The 20,848-nt window shown below is 30.9% G+C and overlaps 11 protein-coding genes across 11 annotated transcripts, besides 4 other annotated features; 6 read left to right on the top strand and 5 right to left on the bottom strand.

Moving 5' to 3' along the window:
- Positions 1-18: 18 nt before the first annotated feature.
- On the bottom strand, positions 19-1,284 carry TA21195 (uncharacterized protein; the record flags this gene model as incomplete). The annotated part of the gene is made up of 1 exon (XM_949305.1): positions 19-1,284. The coding sequence occupies one exon, from the start codon at positions 1,282-1,284 to the stop codon at positions 19-21; it is 1,266 nt and encodes a 421-aa protein (XP_954398.1).
- Positions 1,285-2,054: 770 nt separating this feature from the next.
- On the top strand, positions 2,055-3,839 carry TA21190 (eukaryotic translation initiation factor 2 gamma subunit, putative; the record flags this gene model as incomplete). Its single annotated transcript, XM_949304.1, has 8 exons — positions 2,055-2,090; positions 2,122-2,200; positions 2,293-2,404; positions 2,447-2,584; positions 2,657-2,910; positions 2,988-3,300; positions 3,352-3,537; positions 3,569-3,839. The coding sequence occupies 8 exons, from the start codon at positions 2,055-2,057 to the stop codon at positions 3,837-3,839; spliced, it is 1,389 nt and encodes a 462-aa protein (XP_954397.1).
- Positions 3,840-4,717: 878 nt separating this feature from the next.
- Positions 4,718-5,301, top strand: TA21185 (uncharacterized protein; the record flags this gene model as incomplete). Its single annotated transcript, XM_949303.1, has 2 exons — positions 4,718-4,927; positions 4,966-5,301. The coding sequence occupies 2 exons, from the start codon at positions 4,718-4,720 to the stop codon at positions 5,299-5,301; spliced, it is 546 nt and encodes a 181-aa protein (XP_954396.1).
- A 129-nt stretch (positions 5,302-5,430) lies between these two features.
- Positions 5,431-7,213, bottom strand: TA21180 (uncharacterized protein; the record flags this gene model as incomplete). Its single annotated transcript, XM_949302.1, has 7 exons — positions 5,431-5,986; positions 6,162-6,233; positions 6,298-6,393; positions 6,423-6,511; positions 6,608-6,732; positions 6,764-6,912; positions 6,972-7,213. 7 exons carry the CDS (start codon positions 7,211-7,213, stop codon positions 5,431-5,433), a joined length of 1,329 nt encoding a protein of 442 aa, XP_954395.1.
- Positions 7,214-7,303: 90 nt separating this feature from the next.
- Positions 7,304-7,623, top strand: TA21175 (rna-binding protein, putative; the record flags this gene model as incomplete). Its single annotated transcript, XM_949301.1, has 2 exons — positions 7,304-7,430; positions 7,496-7,623. The coding sequence occupies 2 exons, from the start codon at positions 7,304-7,306 to the stop codon at positions 7,621-7,623; spliced, it is 255 nt and encodes an 84-aa protein (XP_954394.1).
- Positions 7,624-8,029: 406 nt separating this feature from the next.
- On the bottom strand, positions 8,030-8,738 carry TA21165 (uncharacterized protein; the record flags this gene model as incomplete). The annotated part of the gene is made up of 4 exons (XM_949300.1): positions 8,030-8,168; positions 8,286-8,540; positions 8,572-8,659; positions 8,693-8,738. 4 exons carry the CDS (start codon positions 8,736-8,738, stop codon positions 8,030-8,032), a joined length of 528 nt encoding a protein of 175 aa, XP_954393.1.
- Positions 8,063-8,131: a sequence feature (2 probable transmembrane helices predicted for TA21165 by TMHMM2.0 at aa 24-46 and 143-165).
- Positions 8,537-8,540: a sequence feature (2 probable transmembrane helices predicted for TA21165 by TMHMM2.0 at aa 24-46 and 143-165).
- Positions 8,572-8,636: a sequence feature (2 probable transmembrane helices predicted for TA21165 by TMHMM2.0 at aa 24-46 and 143-165).
- Positions 8,739-8,892: 154 nt separating the features above from the next.
- Positions 8,893-14,122, top strand: TA21160 (uncharacterized protein; the record flags this gene model as incomplete). The annotated part of the gene is made up of 4 exons (XM_949299.1): positions 8,893-8,900; positions 8,932-9,934; positions 9,968-12,479; positions 12,510-14,122. 4 exons carry the CDS (start codon positions 8,893-8,895, stop codon positions 14,120-14,122), a joined length of 5,136 nt encoding a protein of 1,711 aa, XP_954392.1.
- A 50-nt stretch (positions 14,123-14,172) lies between these two features.
- TA21155 (uncharacterized protein) lies at positions 14,173-15,687 on the top strand (the record flags this gene model as incomplete). Its single annotated transcript, XM_949298.1, has 8 exons — positions 14,173-14,271; positions 14,301-14,592; positions 14,629-14,750; positions 14,843-14,907; positions 14,982-15,084; positions 15,146-15,214; positions 15,246-15,347; positions 15,499-15,687. The coding sequence occupies 8 exons, from the start codon at positions 14,173-14,175 to the stop codon at positions 15,685-15,687; spliced, it is 1,041 nt and encodes a 346-aa protein (XP_954391.1).
- Positions 14,301-14,369: a sequence feature (1 probable transmembrane helix predicted for TA21155 by TMHMM2.0 at aa 34-56).
- A 16-nt stretch (positions 15,688-15,703) lies between the features above and the next one.
- TA21150 (zinc-finger protein zpr1, putative) lies at positions 15,704-17,692 on the bottom strand (the record flags this gene model as incomplete). The annotated part of the gene is made up of 8 exons (XM_949297.1): positions 15,704-16,233; positions 16,294-16,506; positions 16,562-16,724; positions 16,759-16,869; positions 16,904-17,187; positions 17,316-17,364; positions 17,398-17,516; positions 17,551-17,692. The coding sequence occupies 8 exons, from the start codon at positions 17,690-17,692 to the stop codon at positions 15,704-15,706; spliced, it is 1,611 nt and encodes a 536-aa protein (XP_954390.1).
- A 169-nt stretch (positions 17,693-17,861) lies between these two features.
- On the top strand, positions 17,862-19,412 carry TA21145 (uncharacterized protein; the record flags this gene model as incomplete). Its single annotated transcript, XM_949296.1, has 1 exon — positions 17,862-19,412. One exon carries the CDS (start codon positions 17,862-17,864, stop codon positions 19,410-19,412), a length of 1,551 nt encoding a protein of 516 aa, XP_954389.1.
- A 21-nt stretch (positions 19,413-19,433) lies between these two features.
- Positions 19,434-20,824, bottom strand: TA21140 (uncharacterized protein; the record flags this gene model as incomplete). The annotated part of the gene is made up of 2 exons (XM_949295.1): positions 19,434-20,168; positions 20,201-20,824. 2 exons carry the CDS (start codon positions 20,822-20,824, stop codon positions 19,434-19,436), a joined length of 1,359 nt encoding a protein of 452 aa, XP_954388.1.
- Between the last annotated feature and the right edge of the window lie 24 nt (positions 20,825-20,848).

Raw genomic sequence — 20,848 nt, 5'->3', positions numbered from 1 at the left:
ATATAAATCTTTAGATAATCACAAGTGTTTAATTTCATGTTCACTTAATAAACGACCATATTTATCCCTAAAATACATAGTCATTGAACCCTTTGTCCTTGGATCTACAGCCTTTTCGTTTTTCCTTAGTTTACAAGGGGTTTTTGAGTTTTTATGGCCACACACCCTTATCTTCTCCTTTACTACATTGAATTTACCATTGGAATATTTCGAAGCAACAGCAGTCTTTACTTTTACACCATTGGCAAAACTGGAAACCCCTTCCTTAGTCTTATCCCCTACATATTTAAGAATTTGAGACGCTTTTGTTGAAACACCGTTTGGTGACTTCCCGAATTTACCATTAAATTGACTCGTTTCTATATGGTATTCTGTTGATTGGCCTGTTGGATTACTAGTCTTAGCAGTGAATTGTTTCTCCATAAGAACTTTAGAACCTTTAGCCTTGCCTTTTAAGTCTTTTACTAGCGTCATCGTAGAATTTTTAGTCTTATCTGCCACTTTCTCCAGGCTTTTCCCTGCTTTTGAAAAGGTATTTTTGGCACCCTTTGAAAGTTTATCAAGCTTAGTTTCACTGGATTTGGGTACATCATATGGATTTACATAGGACATGCCGTCGTAACTAGCTGGCGTGTGAACGGGATATGTCCCCATATATTCTATGTCAGAATCGTCATAGTCTGAATGATCATCAGGATGACTTGACACACCACCCCTGTAAATTTTTGCAGCATCAGCATCCTCAGTATAGCCTTTCTCTGGTGTGTAACCGAATGTCGTGAATTTACCCTTCATGGCTGGTTCAATGAAATCGACTTCGTCTGAAAAGGTTACACTTTTCTTTTTTTGGTCTCCAGACTTTGAGTATGGAACTGGAATGTCATTTGTGATAGTAACAACTGATTTCTTCTTAGATCCGACTGGAGATTCATATCCTGGAATCGTTATTACTTCCTCTTTCTTAATACTCTCAACTTTAACATCGCTTTTAGAGCCATCTGGATTTAACTCCTTAGCAAATAGCGGGTTCGGTTCAAAAGGTGGAACAACTGTAGTTTTAACCTTGACCAGAGGCTCATTTGGGACCATCAAGGTCTCAGTGGTAATGTCGACTTCATTTCCTGATTCGCCGGGTAAAGTTGCTTCAGGTAACCCACCAGTTAAATGTTTTTTTGTGGTTGTACTCTGGTCTGCATATACTGCAAAGATGTTACCAGTTGTAAAAAACTCAGAAATGAATTTGGAGACTAGTGCTAGTACAATAACTTTCATAATTAAGGCCATTTATATATATTAGCTAGAATCTAATTACACATTAAAATAGAAAGCTGTTTTAAAAATGGGTAAAAATAAATTTCATAAAAGTATAAATAAAAATTGTATATAAAATCAATGTTGCTAAATAGGAAAAAAGGAAAGATCTTGGAAAAGCAGTGGCTTTGAGAAAATTTATAGAATCACTGGAGAAATTAGGAAAATTTGGAAAAAAGAGCCATATTCTGATGTAATAACAAATAAAAAATAAGTGTTAAAATTAATCTAAAATTAAGTTTAAAGTGTTTTAAAATAATAAAATAAAAAAAATTTTGGAATCCTTGTAATAAGGATTCTGTGCACAATTCCATAAATATTAAACAAACTAACTATATAAAAAATATATGTTATTTAAAATATAGAATGTGAAACGCATTATATGGTGTAGAACACAATAGAAGTCAACAAATAAACAATTGTTTAACAGTGAATTATTTCCCCACACATCTATTGTTGTTAGATTATTTAGAAACTAATAAATCATTGGATTCCATATAAAATATTAACTATGATCATGTAATCATTATATGAACTGATTTTGCAGTTCCCTCTTCTCCACGATGAATTAAAATCTATAAAAAAATATTTTTGCCCAAATTTGTTACCGTTTCAGGGTAAATAAAAACTTGTTTTATAATATTACACTATTATTCAAGTACTATAAAGTCTGATAATTATCAATTTGTAAATTTATTTCCTCATAATATCGTGTTTGATTCTTCCACAATTTCTTAGCTAATATGACCACAAACGCCGAAGATCACTTACTAAAACAGGTATTTTTCCTCAGTTTAAACCAAATCCTAGGATCTCTCTACCTTAGATGTCGCGAAACTTACATCTTTAACCCCCGAAGTTATCAGCAGACAAGCCACTATTAACATAGGTAATAATTTACAAAGCATCCAATATTTTATAAACTAAATAATTAGATTTCAAAATACCATTTATACTTTCTCAATTAATTATTGAGTGTAGGAACGATTGGACATGTCGCTCACGGGAAATCAACAGTCGTGAAAGCGTTATCTGGAGTCCATACAGTGCGTTTTAAACACGAAAAGGAACGTAATATAACAATCAAATTAGGGTAATACAATTCTCTACTATACATATAGTAACATCTATATAGGTACGCAAATGCTAAGATATATAAATGTACTAACCCCGAGCATGAGCCGCCAAGCTGCTATAAATCCTACGGGAGTAGTAAAATAGACGACCCACTGTGTGAAAAACCAGGATGTGGACATAAAATGGAATTAAAACGGTAATTAATATAAGCATATATATATACCAAGAGTATAATTATACTAGTCAACGTAATCTGATAAATTGACAGACATGTATCATTTGTTGATTGTCCCGGCCACGATATATTAATGGCCACAATGTTAAACGGCGCCGCAGTAATGGATGCAGCACTTCTTCTGATCGCCGGTAATGAATCGTGCCCTCAGCCCCAAACCAGTGAGCATCTCGCAGCAGTTGAGATCATGAGACTTAAGAATATACTAATACTTCAAAACAAAGTCGAGCTTATTAAAGAGTCCCAAGCACTCCTAAGACAACAGGAAATCAAAAAGTTCATCTCAGGTATTATAATTCTCGCATATTATGCTATTATAATTATAGTAAATTCTTGAATTTTTGGGTTTTAATGAATTTTATAGGTACGGCAGCCGACGGAGCACCTATTATACCAATTAGTGCAGTTTTGAACTACAACATCGATGTCATCAGCGAGTATCTGGTGACGCAAATAGCTGTCCCGAAACGCAACTTTACCGTCCCGCCACAGATGATAATCATAAGATCATTCGATGTGAATAAACCCGGAGAAGAGATTGAAAATTTACAGGGCGGTGTGGCAGGAGGAAGTATACTCTACGGAGTATTGAAAGTCAACGATGAAATTGAAGTCAGACCAGGCATAATTTCCAAAGATCAAAACGGCCAAATCACATGTAAATCAATCAAATCAAGGTAACCATAATATAGCTATAACTTCAAAAACTTTTATAATTACTATAATAGAGTGATATCGTTGTTTGCGGAGCAGAATAATCTCCAGTATGCAATACCAGGAGGCCTAATTGGAGTTGGAACAACGATGGATCCAACATTAACAAGAGCAGATCGATTAGTGGGACAAGTGATAGGATATATTAACACACTACCAGACTGCTTTATAGAAATTGAAGTTACGTACTACTTGCTGAGGTATTAAAATATTAAAACCATAGTGTTTTAGGAGGTTGCTGGGTATCAAGGTCACTGATAACGATAAGAACGTTAAAGTGTCAAAGCTCAAAAAAAATGAATTTTTAATGGTCAATATCGGATCAACGTCAGTTGGAGGCAGAGTTACAGGGATTAAACCGGACATGGCAAAATTCGAGTTAACTGGTCCAGTGTGCACGAGGATAGGAGATAAGGTGGCGATCTCAAGAAGAGTAGACAAGCACTGGAGATTAATCGGCTGGGGACAAATCAACAAGGGGAAATCACTACAATTAATATAAATCTGTAACAAATAATATAATGGATAATATATATATAATTAATTTTTAAAATTAAACTAGAATTTGAGAACAAGATGGCCTAAGCTATTGTAAATTAGAGCTATAGAGAGCTCTATAAAAATAAAACTATTCTAATTTAATAGATATAAATACACATCAGGGAAAGTTATATAGAGATGTGTGAAAATAAATGAGGAAAAAAATCGTTAAAAGAGAAAAATTGATAATTCAGGAGAAAAAAGAAATGAATTATTGAAAAATTTGTTTACACTAAATAATAATTTAAATAGTTTTCAGCGAAATGAAAAATCAACTCATCAGAAGCGTTGTAAGGAAGCACCAAGGTAATATATGAATGAATGACTGACTAATTGATAAATAATACAGAATTGGCCAAGTTGATACTAGTTTTTGGAATTTCGGAGAATAATGTCAAAGACATCAACCTACTAAAAATCATAAGTAGTATAGACGAAGAAAAGGACCTAATCAATAAATGTTATTTAAATTTATTTAAACTATAAATTTTCAGGCATTTATTTAAAAGGTGTAAACATATTACTCAGCATTCAGTGCAATATTGTACTAAATGACTTAAAACTTCTGGACCAAAGGGTAAGCTTAACATCGACAGATTTTAATTAATTTCTTTCAGTTAAATCTTCTCCAATTACCTAGTGGATTAAAGATTCCCAAGAGTAAAACGAAACGTACCAGAACAGTTACCACGGTCATAAGGACAGTTGAGGGCAATAAACCGAAAAAACAATTAATCGCTTATAACAATAACAATACCATCAAGACTCCAATTCCAATTAATGTAACACAAAAAATTCCCCAATTTATTTATTTAGGGATATAACAATAATAAATCTATTATGGGATTAACCATATACAGTCAATATGAATTTGACATCAACAATAACATTATAAGCCAGAAGCTTGATATTTGCAAATACAACAGAGTAAATAACACAGATGAAGATAAAATAACAAATATCATGAAGGATAGGAAAATTAAAAAATGTGTAAAGGGGAACAGGAACGTCAAACTACACTTGATTCTGATCAAAAAATATAACTCATACGTAATTTAAAATTTTTTCTACTTTAAATTATGCTTCAGCTTAACAATAAATTGAAGACCTCTAGAGATCTCGATACCAAACAACCTTCCAATACTGTTATTCGTGGCAAAAATAATTCAGTTAGTGCCACTGAACTTGGTAACAAAGTAATAAATGGCGATGTTATTAAAGGGAATGATGCAAATAAATATGCGGATGATATAATGAAAACCATACAAACTAAAGGGGTGTGTAAATTCGATGAATTATTTCCAAAGAGTAGGGGCAAGTTAGTTACTTCCCAGTACTTCCTAAGTCTGTTAGTTTTGCTAAGTGACAATAAACTACAAATGACTGTAATAAACAACGAATTTAAACTCTCTATTGCATCCTAGTCCACTGATACCTTTTAATCTTTCAATAAATTATACCATTTTACACTTCATATAAGGTTGCTTGTTAGATATCTATGGAGTCTTTATTATAAATAATTGATTTACATTTAATAGTATTTTTATAAAGTTTCAAGTTTGATATCTATATGTGTTCACGAATTGTTTAAGGTTCTCTCTGGTGGCATTGTCCAAACGAGTGTTGAAAAAATTCGTCAAGTAATCTGACAAATTTAACAACAACTTTTGCAAATATGTGTGGTATAAATATCCAGCTCCTTTAAAGTGATCTGATCCCAGCCAGAAAAAGAAAACCAACTTAGCTTCTTTATACAACGGCAAAAGCTTTAGGAATGGCAACAAACTTTCAAAGTATGAATTTGTTAAATACATGGCCCAATATAACAAGTGATGGGCCGTGTAAACGCATTTTAAATACGATTCCTTACTTACTGCTTCCCTACACAGTTCTCTCTCTCCCAGCCTTCTATCATTCTTGACTGGATCAGTTCCTGCTGATTCAGTACTTTCTCTAGCTGTATGAGGTGTCGTATCAGTGGTTGTGTTACCGCTGTTTGTGGGCGGATGACTGGTTGTTACCGCATAATTGTTATTTTTGTATAGGAATAAAAAGGTTCTATAGGCCGGGTACAACTGGCATAATAACAGGTTCAAAAGTCGATATAAACTATTAGATAACAAAAACATAATATTAGAGTTATATTAAAGTATACATAGATAAAATATGTATAGTCGTTTAGGAATGGGGATGATATTAATTATCATTATGTGTTATGTAGATGAATGACACTGATCTATAAAAAAATGAGAAATAAGGATTTGGAAAATTTTAAATAATATACTTTGTGGAAGATGGTATATTTGTGAGTTCATTAGCCCATCTATACAACGACATATAACTTTTGTACTTCCCCCTAAATTCACATTAAACTAATGAAAAATAATTCATAGAATAATATAAATAATTAATTTGCATACCCAAGAAATGATTCTGTACTCTTATCCTCGTAAATGTGATTAGATAATATATGTATTTCACTATACACACGATCCGGGTTATCAAAGTCCGGCGATCTAACAGTTGATTATTAAGTTGAAGTTACCTGTAGTTTAAAATTTCTGGAAAACCCGGAGGTTCTATAGATGAGTAGTTGAATCCAGGCATTTCATTTCCATATTTGCCAGTCGTAAACTGAACAATTGTGTAAATAAATTTAATTTATTTATGTAAAAGTTTTTTTCTTTAATTAGTCAGTTTTTAGTAAGTAGACATTCTAGGAATTATTACTTGTTCATTTTGTCGAGGAATTGTATAGTCTGTCGATTTAAAATTGGTTATATCTATGTAGTTGATCACGCCGTCGGCTGTACTAACGCAAGCATCATCTGGAGAGTATTGATAAACGTTATCCACTGAGAATTATTATGTTTCTTTGTGAATTACCTAGATAACGGTATTTAAATAGCTTTTTAGGTAGTTCCTGTATGGTTGTAAAACAGTTAGTGCTTTTAATCATCTTAATGACTCTAGTATTCTTATTCTCGTCCTCGTTATATTCAACTAAATACACCTCGTTTCCACCATAGTTCCAGCTAAACTCATATTAATAGAAGAATGAAAATCAGTGGGCATTAATTTAAAGTATTCTTACTTGAACACAACAGTGACGTGGTCCTGTGTAGAATCCAAGAAGTCTGAGCCATACAGCTCGGCATTGTGCGATATTGGTCTTCTTGTGTCATATCTGAAAGTATGTCTTGAAATTAAGTCAGATAACGCCGGTTTGACCTCGTTTCCAAACTCTTGGCTGCGATCAGAATCACCATGATTAGATTCACTAGAACTGATGTTTAAATTGTATATGCTTGGAAAGCTTCGCGATTTATTATTCATTAAAAATATTATTCTAAAATTAGATATGTTACCCAATAGGTGAGATAACAATCAACCTTATGTTTACAATTTAATATATTTATTTTAAATATGGAAAATAAAAAGAAGATTTTTATTAGAGGAATCGCTGACGACGTTGATTCTAATTTACTATTTTCTGCCTTTTCACAGTTCGGCCATATTACCGATTTAAATATACCAAAGGATAAATTCACAGGTATTTAATTCATATTCAAATTCATAAATTCATTCCTTCTTTCATATTTACTAATCTTTTTCTAGATAAGAACAGAGGAATAGCTTTTGTTGAGTATGAAGACGAGGAGGATGCTAAACATGCCATTTTTAACAGACATAACTCTGAATTATACGGAAGGATCATAAAAGTCGGTTACTCGCACATGAATTGAAACTCAAAATTCGATAATATATAATAAAATTCAAAAAACAAATTAATTAAAATGGTAGCTTGCTGAATAATTTGCAATTTCTAATTATCCCTAAGAATAATTTTTTAAATTTATTTATCTATACCCTTATTAAACGGATTTTTCCCGTTTCTATAGAGTTTGTATGTGTATTCATAAGTTGTGAGATTCTTCATTATTAAATATTTGTTTAGAAGGTTCATGTAAAAAAATGCCAAAGAACAGGCAAACAAATATAGTGTGTATATGAACCTATAAGAATAGTGTTATAAATGATAGAAATATTGTAGACTTACAGGAAAAAATGGTTTTTGAATAAAAATATATAAATATCCTTTTGTAGTAAACTAAACTCTTTACTATACAAGCTCTGAAAATAAGTTAAAGTTTAGAATAGAAATGGTTGATAGGTTATTACTTTTATGATCTTGAATAGTAATACAAATGAGTATTCCTTTATGACCATTACCAAAAATATGAAGAAAACAAAATTCTTGTAGTTGTTGTGTCCGATACAGTTGGACAAACTGAAAATTATTAAGTGAAATAATATTAAACGAACAAATAGCAGTGATGATCGAAGCGTTGTATGCATCGATTACACACATAGCAGTGTTTGGAGCGAGGAGGTTTGTAAATTTTACATTTTTCTAAAAGAATTGATCAGAATAAAAGAGTTTGACTTACGACACCACTTCTGAAGGAAATTGTGACCATCTACATCAATTAACTTGGCCTGTGTATTAGTTTCCAAGTATTCAGATAAGTCAGTATTAGAAGGAATCACACCGGGATCGGACTTGTTCAGCCTTCTTAGAGTATATAACTTGAGAAAATATAATAATAAAACTATCGTGATATTGATTGACTTATTTGTTTTGTCTTTATTATGTTTTATTCTACAAATGAAAGTAAGAATTAGGAATTTACATGTATGAAAGAAGAATTATCAAATGTAATATAACACCAAAAACTATAGATTTTATAACAAGTGGATTCGTCTGTTTATCTGGTGTTTCTATAAAAAAATTAAAGGAAGAATAAAAAATACCTAGTGTAAACTCGGAATCAACAGGAATGTAACCATCACTATTCATTATTTAATAAGATGATAAATAGTTAAATGAAATTTTATAATTTAAGAACATAAAAATGATTTAAATCATTGGAAGATTATAATAATCTATCAGGCAACATCACACAGAAAGAATCATCTCAATTTTAATTTTTAACATTAAATTTTATTTAAATATGTTAGAGTATGTATAATAATAATAATGTATTAAATAGTGAGATTAATATACAAAAGTGTAGTTATTCAACCGATAAATTAGAATCTGATATAAATAATTTTAATATAAAGAGTTGTAATATAAATAGTTTCAATACCAGAATAAGTGTATTATATGATATATTAATTAATAAATGTAAATTGGACGAAAATTGGAAATTTAAAATCGAATTAATTTCATACAAATCAATAGATGATATAAAATTTTTAAATAATTTAAATTTATTGCAATCATATCTTGAAACGAAGTATAAAAACATAAAAAATGTAGATGGAAATATAAATGAATCAGAAAATTTTAAACTAGCGTCTTTGAATTTTGAGAATGAAGAAATATTGAAGTATATAACATACTACTTGGTGGAATTCGTATGTGAAATCGAAAGGAAGTTGAAAATCAAAAATTATAAACAGAAAATTGTCAAATTGCTTCTAATTATACCCAATGTTAACTATTATATAACCAACTATGTTAGTGATGTTGTGGCCGAATTACAACAAAACACAGCACAAATCACTTTGTACCATAATATCTATATAACATTATCGCTGATTGTGGAAAATGGAATAAGAACCCTAAAGTTAAATAAACTTTGTAATAAAATAATAAACACATACATCAATAACCAGAAAATAGAACTAAATAATGTCGAATTTTTATCACCAGATGTTGTTTTGGATTTTTTAGTATGCACAGGCACTAACTCTAATGACAAGGTAAACGGTGGAATTGTTAGTAAAGTGGATGAAATTGTACTCAAATGTATGAATGTGATACTAGCAAACCACCTATATAGCCCCGGCAATGTGAGTTCAATATATACTCTGTTAAGGTATTTTTATAATATAATATCCAATAATGTGTTGACAAATGAACACACAACAGTTGTGACATGTAATTTTATATACGCGCTTGAATTATTATATGACCATTTTGATGCTAGAGTTTACACAGCCCTGTTAAGAATAAGCAGAAATAACAGTTATAAATTGGTCGAAAAGGTTAATTATTTTAATTATTTGTATATAATAAAGTCAATTTTGATATTTTTGAGCCATTCGACAAAGGAATTTGAGGATGGAGAAAATTTGATTAGTCATGAATTTTCACTAGAGTGGAATGAAATATTGAATAATTGTTATAAGATAATAATAAATGAATTGAATAACCATAATAACAAATATATAAGCAATTATATACTCGTCCAATTGATACACCTATATTTGATTAACATAAATAAATTAGCAGTAACATATTTTGTGAACACAATTGATGAAGAGGCTCAGTATAAAGCAGGTTTGAGAGAAAAATTGGTAAACTTGTTTAAATTAATATCATCAAATGATATAGATGATAAGAAATTGTTAAAGTATTTAATCTCGACAATTAAGAGAATTGACGGAAAGTTTGTCCCGGGAACAATTTGTGAAGTTAAGGAGTCAGTAAATTTGGAGAAACTATATGGCTATTACAGCAAGTTGGAAAATGGAAGTGTAATATACACTATAATGGTACATAACGGACTTAAATATATAATGTACAGCACAAGTGGTTGTGTTACGAATAAGGTTAGTTTGGAACAATTGCTGTGTGAAGGAGTTCCGTTGGTATCTGAGAGTGAAGTTGACGACAGAATGATAACGAGTGATAAGTTAACAATGATGGAAAAGTTGATAGTTAACACAAATGAACAATTGGTTAATTTAATCCCAAATTATATTAAAATACTTATATACGTTAATCAAATGAAGATGAGTGAAAAAAAGATTGATAAAGGTATAGTGGAGCATGAGGTTAATGGAAACCATTATAAAGAATATAATGGCTTAGATAAACAAGTTGATGTGAATAGAGAAGTGCTGAGTAAATATAACCTGAGGAAAATTTTAGAAGAAGTAGAAAACGCTGAAATTATTGAACTTAAAGATCTTAACTTCCTTCTGACAATTCTCATAAATAATCTCAAGAACATAACAATTAGTACCAAAACTGAAAGACAATGTAAGTTGAGAACTAAGTTATTCTCGGCACCAGAATTGAACAAGTATATATTGGTATCAGGAACGGAAACTACGGATGAGATTGAAGTGATTGTGGACGACAAATATAAACTGGATAAAAAAACATTGTACCATAACCTGTACTATAATAATATCAATATAGTGATGAACATAATAAGGTTCATTTCAATTAAAAAGAAATTGAACCAGCTATTTGTGTTAAAGTTCCTTCTGACGCGTGTACTCTACAACGTTAACATGTGTAACCAGAATTATTTCATATTCCTGATTAACAATATAATAAACAATATAATAATTAGAATAGCGGCGTGTGGTGGAGTTGTTAAAAATGACAAGATTAACGAGAATGAAGATGAGGAAGAGTTAGTAATAGGAGAAATATTAGTACTACTGTATAATAACTTAAATAACGATGTAGCGGTTAATATACTAAATAATTTCATTGTTAAATTGCATGAAAATATAGAAGGTGGACGCTTAATTGGAATAAAACCATTATTCTCATGCCTCTTAAAAAAGTTGTATTCATTGTTCAAGGAAGTTAAAGTTGACGATAAATTGTTGCTGTTTAACACGACGTTGGAAGTGCAGAAGTTGATTGAGAGAATTTACAATGAGAAATTAAATAGAAGTGAAGGTGAAGAGGATCACCACAGTGATGTTTTGCTGAGTTATATCAAGGAAAACGAAAGCCTGTTGCAGAGTGTAAATACAAGTAAATATGAAGTTAACGTATATTACATACTATTATATTTGAAATGCGCCAGTAATTACAACAAAGATATGAGGAATAGAAGGATTAATAATATTCTGAACAATTATATAAATAGAACATTAAATATGGGAGTTGATACAAAGATCAATGAAACTAGAACAAAACACATATTGGAAACGATATTGAATATAATAAAACAATATCACGAGAACCTAAACCAATATATTAACAACAATGTTAACATACTGCCGATTTTGAATTTGCTGAATCACTACATAGAAATTGATTATAATTGCATTGATAATGAAGTGATGGTTCAAATATACAAGTATTTGGTGTCAATAATGAATAAAGTGGTAAATAAATATATTTCATATAATAATAACATGGTATTCTTGGACTGCAGAGGATATTACATAGAAAATAGTGGAGAAAGAATTGGTAGTGGAGATAAGGATGGAGTTGACGACGAACCTAAGATGAAAAACTATTTAATATACAAGCTAATGTTTGAAGTGATAAGTCTAATAAGGATTATGGTGGAGAAATTGGAGATGGATTTGCACCGCTTTAACATTCTGGTGATCAATTACATAATCAATATCAGGAACATCTCGATCATTGACAAGTTTAACAATTTGTTAAGTATTACCTTGAGAAAGTATGTAAATACTAGTACAGGTGTGTTAGACTACAACAGCGTTGTTAAGGTAAAAAATCATGTAAAAGATGAAGTTGAGAGTGAAGATACCAGAAAAGAGTGTGGGAGACTAGATGAGGCAAACAAGTTATTTAAAGATTTTATTAACGGTTTGATAGTTAAACATTTTTCAAATTCAGATGTTAAGAGTGGAAGGAACGGAGCAGATAGGTTTGTAAAGTCGAAAATCACAGTCAACTGCACAGAGGAAAATAATAAACTGATGTTCTACATACACTACATGGTAAACATACTGCTACATAATGACTACACAAACATTAAAGTAAATGAAACAATTTCTGGGGGTGAAAAGCTTAATTTCGTTGGCGACTTTGAGGAGTTTGAAGTTAAGGTGGGTGAAATGGATATAAACATAAGGTGTGAGTACATAAGCATGATATTTATGACGATAATAAAGACGATTAACAATAAGAATGCGGGAAACAAGGTTCTGATGATCAATAACATCATAAGCCTGCTTTTGGAAATAATAGACGGTGTTAACGTAAACGTTGTGATCAATATATTGAGGTACATTTACAGGTGTGTGCACAGCAAGTACATCAACTCAACAACACTGAACAACACAATCAACAACATTAAGTCAATATATGATAACACAGATGGCAAATTCACGATTAACTGGAAATTGAATAATAGCATATTACTATTATTATCAACAATCATATCATGTCACACATTAAATAATACCACTGAAAACAAAAATAGTATTGGAGATGAGAATATTCCTAAACTTGATAATCAGGTGAATGAAAATCCAAATACAATTGATTTTAATAATGGAAATCGCGATTCAATACTGAGACTGATAAAAAGGTATAAAACTAAGTATGTAAGTTTGTTTATATATTATTTTCATCAAATAAATTCTGTTATGGAAAATAGTAAAGATGGAGATGGATATCCTGGGCTTTGTGCTCATGAAAAACCAGTTGTTGATTCATTGATAAAATACTGCATCAACAATAAACTGTTAAGTAATAACAAGTTATACGTGCTGTTGTTTAAATACTGTTATAAAACGAGACATAGGTTCTTGAATTACTTATTAAACGATGTTAAGGAAAATTATAATGAGATTACATTTTACGTCAAGTTTCACGTGATCCAGATACTTTTTGATTCACCAAAGTGTTATTACGAGTGTGGTATGACAGAGCATAACTTGTTAACAATTAATATAATCTTGTTGAAACTGTTGAATGATTGGGATATCAAAATAAGGAATGAAGTGAAAGAAAAAATCAAAAAGGGATACATCAAAGGTGATGAAGATAATGTGATGAATGAGGAGGTTTATAGTTATGAATATATAATACTAAGTAATTTATACCAACATAGTAAAGATTTGTTTTATTCAATTTCATACTACTTTATCAACTTCTACAATGATGCTACAAAGACAGGATTGAGTACGAGTAATGGGTCAGTTTCCGATGACTTTAGTGTGATTTATGAAGTGGAAGATGAAGATGACGGTGGTGTTAACATAATCAAAAATATATTATTAATCATAAGGAATAAAGAAAAGGACCAACGACTGATTAGTGACCTGATAAATAAGCTGTACGGTGATACAAGTTGTAATAGTTTGAAAAACTGTGATGAAGATTCTTTTGATAATTTAGGAAAGGAGGATTTTATTAAAGAGTTCAGGGTAGATAACATAATTTTATACGCTTTACGAAACATCAAGGATGATATAACGAGGGATATAATTGTTAATTTATAATTTAATATCTAGTAACTACATTATATTATGTGTAATATTACAGATAAGTAATGGAATCCTTCAAAATGGTTTGGTTTGGAAATAAATATATACAAAAAAATAAAAAATTAACATCTAATTATTTATTTATACCTAGGTTGTGGAATCACGTATCGGGTGATGTGTAGAAACAAACTAGTATTTAGAGTTTTATTTAATGCTAATTATATTATATACACTGAATTCACTCGCACATTGTTTTGTTATTTCTAATATCACTAAAACAGTCCCGTTTTACAAGTGCAATAGTAGACTAAATGTTTTATTAGATGAAGATGAAGGTAACGAGTTTTTTAACCATGAGGAAGTCATTGAGGAAAAACAGCCTAAAAGTAGAAAAAACAAACTCAATTATACACAAAAACTCAATATCAGCAGACCAATAAATAAGAATGTCAAAACGAGATACAAATTACAACAATTCCCAAAAAGTTGGCAAGATTCCACAATTAATCTCTAATGTTTAGAACAAGGAGTCACCAAGGACGGATCCTACAAGTTCTGCTCAAATTTACGAATCTGTGGAGGCGCAATTCGAGGAAGGAAGCTTTGTATTCCTCCAATATACGTCAGACCAGTTATGTCCAGGGTAACTTTTTTAACAATGATCCTCACTAACTAGAATATCTGTGTACTTTATCTAGATGTGTTACTTGATTTCTTGAAACTATCTGGTTTTAGGTTAAAGTAAGCGTATTCAACTACTTGAACAGTCTAAACATGTTCTCAATAGATAAAGAAACAAAGTAAGTTTCTTAGATAATAAAATATTGCTGTAAAACATTCCAAAAACTTCTTTTTTGATAACTCATCTCTTCAGTGTGATTGACCTGTACTGTGGAACTGGCTCCTTGGGATTAGAATCGTTGTCCTACGGCTCTTCAAAGTGTACTTTTGTTGATATTTCCCTAAAATGCCTTAAAGTAACAATTATATACAATATCTCTGATCAATACTACTTCTTTAAAATTAACTCATTTTTAGGCCGTGAGTTTGAATTCACAAAAGTGCGGCTATCAAGATAAATGCCGTATTATAAGATGTGATTCCATGGTAGGATCACCCAATTAAGCTTATTGTTTAGGAGTTGATAAGCAGCCCGCACTTGTACAATATTAACGAGAAGTTTGATTTAATGTTTGTGTCGCCGCCGTATGAAGAAGTGGTTTACTCTGAAATACTTGAGGTATTTTTACAAATTATCTACTTGCTAACTAATCTTTAGTATATAAGTAACTGTAAGATATTAAACAAGGACGCAATTGTGGTTGTGGAGTACCCTAAGGAACTTTCAACTCTTCCTCACGTAATTTTACCCTTAATTCACCCCCAATTAGACCGTTAATGAAAGGTTGTTTGGTATAAAGAATAAAAAATACGGGAGAACAGTTATCGCAATCTACGTTCATGACCCTTCAAGTAATAAACAGCCCCTAATAGAAAAGGGTTTGGAGATGTTTTTAAAGGATGTAAAGAAGAAGAAAGTAACTGTTGAAGATAATGTATTTGTAATATATAATACGTGATAATGTACTAAAGGTACTAAATTAGTCCAAACTCTTCATTTTGTTCATCTGTTCTATTATAATTAATATAGTACAAGTTTTCATCAACTACGATTTTTTCGTCCAGGAGTGCTGATTTACCGATATTTAAGTTATCAAAATCTGGACAATCCTCAACTGACCCTTTAGTTTCCTCGTTGACTACATTATACTTGGATATAATACTATCAATATTGTTTTTTATGCCTTCACTTGTAATTTGAGCGTTACTGTTGGTGTATGTGAAAATAAATGTGTTATCCAATGGGTCGTTAAATGCGATATTGATTCCCTCTTTTGAACCATTTCTACAATCAATTACTTCTTTCAATTTGTTTATCAATGACTTTATTTTGCTTTTATTTATGTACATGCCGTTCACTAAAGGTGTCGAGTCACCATTGTTGTGGCTCATTTCGTCTGAATTGAGGCTTGAATCACCTATTAAAAAGGGGAATGTTGAGTGCAAATTCTCAATTATTTTATTAATTAATCCTTCAATTGTAGTAAACAAACTACTCAATGAACCTATAAAATCCAATACATTTTTTTTGAAGTGGTAAAAATGCAATATGGAGTATGTAGTACCTGGGGATATCGTCAGTTCCAACTCATTGATGCTGATTTCGCAAGTGTTTGACAGAATAATATCCCGTTTAATATCGTCAACACTATTGATTTTAAGGTGCCAAACCTTGCCGTATTCCTTAATTCCGCCACCAGGTTTGAGTTCATTTGTTCTATAGTTGCAGTTGTCACACACGAATGACATTATTATGCACTTGTCAAACCCAGGTATTGCTATAAATTTGTAATTTAGGGGATTTTTTAATGAATAGTATGTATAAATATTTACCAATTTCACAAATTTGGTTCTTCCCTTTAAAGCCACAGTTTGTGCAATTAACAAAAAAGAAATCATTTAAACCATCCTCATGGTCCGACTGGTGAGGTCCATTTGATTCGTTGTCATCGTCTGGTGAACCTTCATCCTCTGGTTGGCATGCATAGCCCATTTTCTGTAAAAATTAAATGTTAATTCTTTATAAATACCTCTAAATGCTCATTGGTTCTTTCATATTTATTAACTGTTAGTTCCAACTTGTTATTATCATTTTCAACATAACTGTTACCACTTGGGTCATCAATAAACAGTGTAAAAGACTAAGATTAATTTATAATTAATTATTTCACTTACTTCCAATCCTGTGGAATATGAAACCAGTCTATTCTTTATTTTATCGAGTTTTTGTAAATATTCAGCCAATTTATAAACATTCTCATCCACTTTTATACTCACATCGTTAGTAGAATTTGTGAGTTCTTTATTCAGGATAGCGTCAGTTTCCGCATTATCTACACCAAGACTTTCAAAAGAACTAATATGATCAGTCAAATTGTTGATAATGTTAGTCAGCAGGCCTTCAATTGTGGTAACTATACCCTTTCTATCCAATTTGGGTATTTCAAATTCCAAATCAACTAAACATTATTTTGGGGAATTTGTTATAGAAGATGAAAATATATAAAATTGAAGTTTATAGTGTGAATTTGGAATAAATAGTCTCTATATAACTATAACTAAGCGGATTTTTGGAAATTTTCAGTACTTAATTTAACGGCTGATGTGTTGGTGATAACAATTTGGTTATTTAAACCCTAAATCATATTATAAATATTAAGGGTTGTTACTTCTGGATTATTAACATGAATGTTGTAAGAGACTCCGAGGTTTTGTAATTTTGATATGTTTAGAATTTCATTGTTTTTATTATCACAGAAACTGCACTCAAATGACATCACAAGTATATCTAAATAAAATAATATATTTTAAAATAAAGTAACCATTGAAATGAGGTATTTTTCTGGCCAAAATTCTCGTAGTTCCGTTCTCGCCGCAGCTCATACATACTGATTCTACTACAGCTTCATCATCATTTACGTAATCTCCTGGATTTTCTAGTTCAATTCTAGATTCATTCTCCATTTAATACAAAAATGGCAGAAAGTAGAAAGAATTAAACTCAAATTTAAATATATTATATGTGGTGTGATGATCAACCACAAAAGTTACAAATATAATAATAAATGTAGGTTCGTTTATCATTTTAAATATTTCTATAAATGTAAATTCGATTGTTATATTTTCAAATAAGATGGATTTGGAATATGTTAATGATAATGTTAACAATAACGAGGATGATGAGATATGCCCATTATGTATGGAATTATTGGATGAAACCGATCGCAATTTATTCCCATGTAATTGCGGATACCAAGTTTGCCTATGGTGTTTACATTATATCCGCAATACCATGGGCAATAAGTGCCCTGCCTGCAGGCAAGATTATAATGAGTCGAATTTCAAGTATATTAACACAAATACCACCGCCACCACGCGAAGCGATAAAAACAATAGAAAGAAAAAACCAGACCTGAACATTAATAACGGAGCTAACTCCAATAATTCAACTACCGCCACTACCAATGGCAGCTCAGTCAATAATAGCTCATCCGATAAAAGTTCTTCCCAGTCACCCACTACTAATACAGGAGTTGTAGATAGTAACAATGTATCAATAGAAGTATTAAAAGATATAAGAGTAATCCAGAGAAATTTGGTGTATGTGGTAGGCATACCACTAAAGTTGGCCAAAAAGGAGATTTTAAAGAGATATGAATATTTTGGCCAGTACGGGAAAATTCAGCATATTGTAGTAAACAAGAGCAACACATACTCGAATGTGAATATACCTTCTTACACGGCATATATCACATACTCGAAGAAATCTGAAGCGAACTACGCCATTCAGTGTATTAATACAAAGCAGATCGATAATAAATATCTGAGAGCGTCTTACGGGACCACCAAGTACTGCAGCTATTTTCTTAAGGGTCTAAAGTGCTTTAATCAGGACTGTTACTACTTACACAAGTTCACAAACTCATCTGAACACTACTATAAACACAGTAATACTAATAACGCAACACTTAACTCTAAAGAAATAGATAAAGATAACACTGCCAGCGCAGTTAAAGACACTAGTGCGAAGGACACGACAGTCACCAATAATGTAGAGCAACCTGAAACAGGCCCAGTAGTCGATAACATTTTCAACGTAAATATCAAGTATATACTGAATAAATACAACAGCAATAATAAATTAATAAACATTGTCAACGTTAATAATAATAAATCGTTAAGTTCGGTCAATAACAACGTCACTAATTTGTACCAATGGTGTTTCAACAACACAAACACTCCCAACACTATGCATGTCAACTCGGGATCTAACCAGCCAAATTACTCAGATCACAATAGCAATACAAAGGACGGCACAGTTGACATATTTAACAACAATGAGTTATATATTAACGATATAATGAATAAAATAAGGAGATACACCATGCTAATAGATAACTTATCAAAGTCCTATAACAACACCAACACCACCTTAAATCCCAAGGACAAATCTAATACTTTGTCCCCAAAAGATAACTCACAGCATGATAAAGGGCAAGAAAGTTCTGTTGGTAATGAAGGAGGCACCATTGAAAACTATATACAAAATATACTATATAACTCTAAAGGCCCCGAGGTTGCCAACAACGTAATGACCGAAGATGTAAATAAATTGTATAAATCACACCTCAAGAGGAACGAATGCCTCCTCAACCATTTAAAATTAATATTTAACAACGAATAATTTTTAAAATCAGTCTACACGTTAATTTATCAGATTAGGCGCCAAAACATTCTTAAATACATAGTCAGTAACAGATTCCAGAGGCCATCTTGTAATATCTATTATATATGACAGAAATGCGTTAAATCTTTTATCCCTTTTGATCTCCTCATTGTTAATTGAGTGTTGTAAAAATATGTTAAACATAACAGTGTTGATGTAATAATTGTTGTTTATCAAAATTAGAAGTAAAATGGACCAGTTGACTTCATCAAAGATATCGCTATTCATTAATTCGTTTATAATCTTGAGGAAAAATTCATCATCAAATTCAAACTTATTCAATAACATGAGTAATATTACTGTAATACTATCTCCATTTAAACATTTTATTACACTTTCTTCAATTATATCAACTTTGAATTTTATTGTGTAGAGTAATATCAGGTTAACTAGTTTCACGTCGGTAATTCTTGGCAACAAGTTGTTGATATTTGCTATGAAACTCTCGTCCAGCAATCTAAGATCATTGTGTATTATATAATTCATGAACTTGTGCATTAAAATTAGCTGCGGTTTGGTCAAATTATTCTGCAACATTATATTCACATTATCAATCATCAAATGATGATTTGGGCTTATATTATACAAAAGTACGTATAATACTACGTCATTGCTTAGATATTTCAAGTTCTCAATAAAATTTTCATCAATTTTTATATAATTCCTTAAATCTTCACTTATGTAAAGGACTTCTATGGTGATAACGCTATTGATCTGAAGAATACATTGTTAACGTAGGTACGTACTAGGGTCAAATCCTTTAGATTCAGTACGAAATTGATGAAGTTATGGAAATTTTCGTGGTCTTTGTAAAACTCACGGTCATTTACGTTATAATTAAATAATTTTTTTGTCAATATATTTTTTACACATTCATCACCATTGTACAGATGATTAAAGGTTAGAAGAATAAAGAAAATGATTAATTTAACGTTATTTAGGTTTTCTAACAAGGTTTTGTTATTTAAAACCAAGTTATATATTCTTTCAACAATGACATTGGTTTTATTTTTGTTGTTGATATTTTGGAGTAATATCAGCAAATGATTAAGATTCTTTACATAACCATTTAGTTCCTTAATCAGAGCGTTTGTTACTATATATTTATCCTTTATTATACTGTAAATGTATATTAAAACGTCTGTAATGACCTTACACATTTCCCCATTCTCACTTCCATTATTACTTATTATTTTTATCAACTCTTTAATTATTACACTTGTAACAATGTTTTTATTCCTCTTCTTCTTCCTGTTCTTACTGGTTACTATAACACTCATTAATCTGTTCAGATAAATCAGCTTGATGTTGTGGTTAATATTAGAAGACAATGCATACACTACACATTTAATGCAATTTATGTTAAACATGTTTAAAATAAATAAATAATGAAT

This window comes from Theileria annulata, chromosome 1 (assembly GCF_000003225.4).
Source record: "Theileria annulata chromosome 1, complete sequence, *** SEQUENCING IN PROGRESS ***".
In the NCBI taxonomy this organism is placed as follows: Eukaryota; Apicomplexa; class Aconoidasida; order Piroplasmida; family Theileriidae; genus Theileria; species Theileria annulata.
Note: the sequence above shows the minus strand (reverse complement) of the source record. Positions and strands in the feature narration are given on the sequence as shown.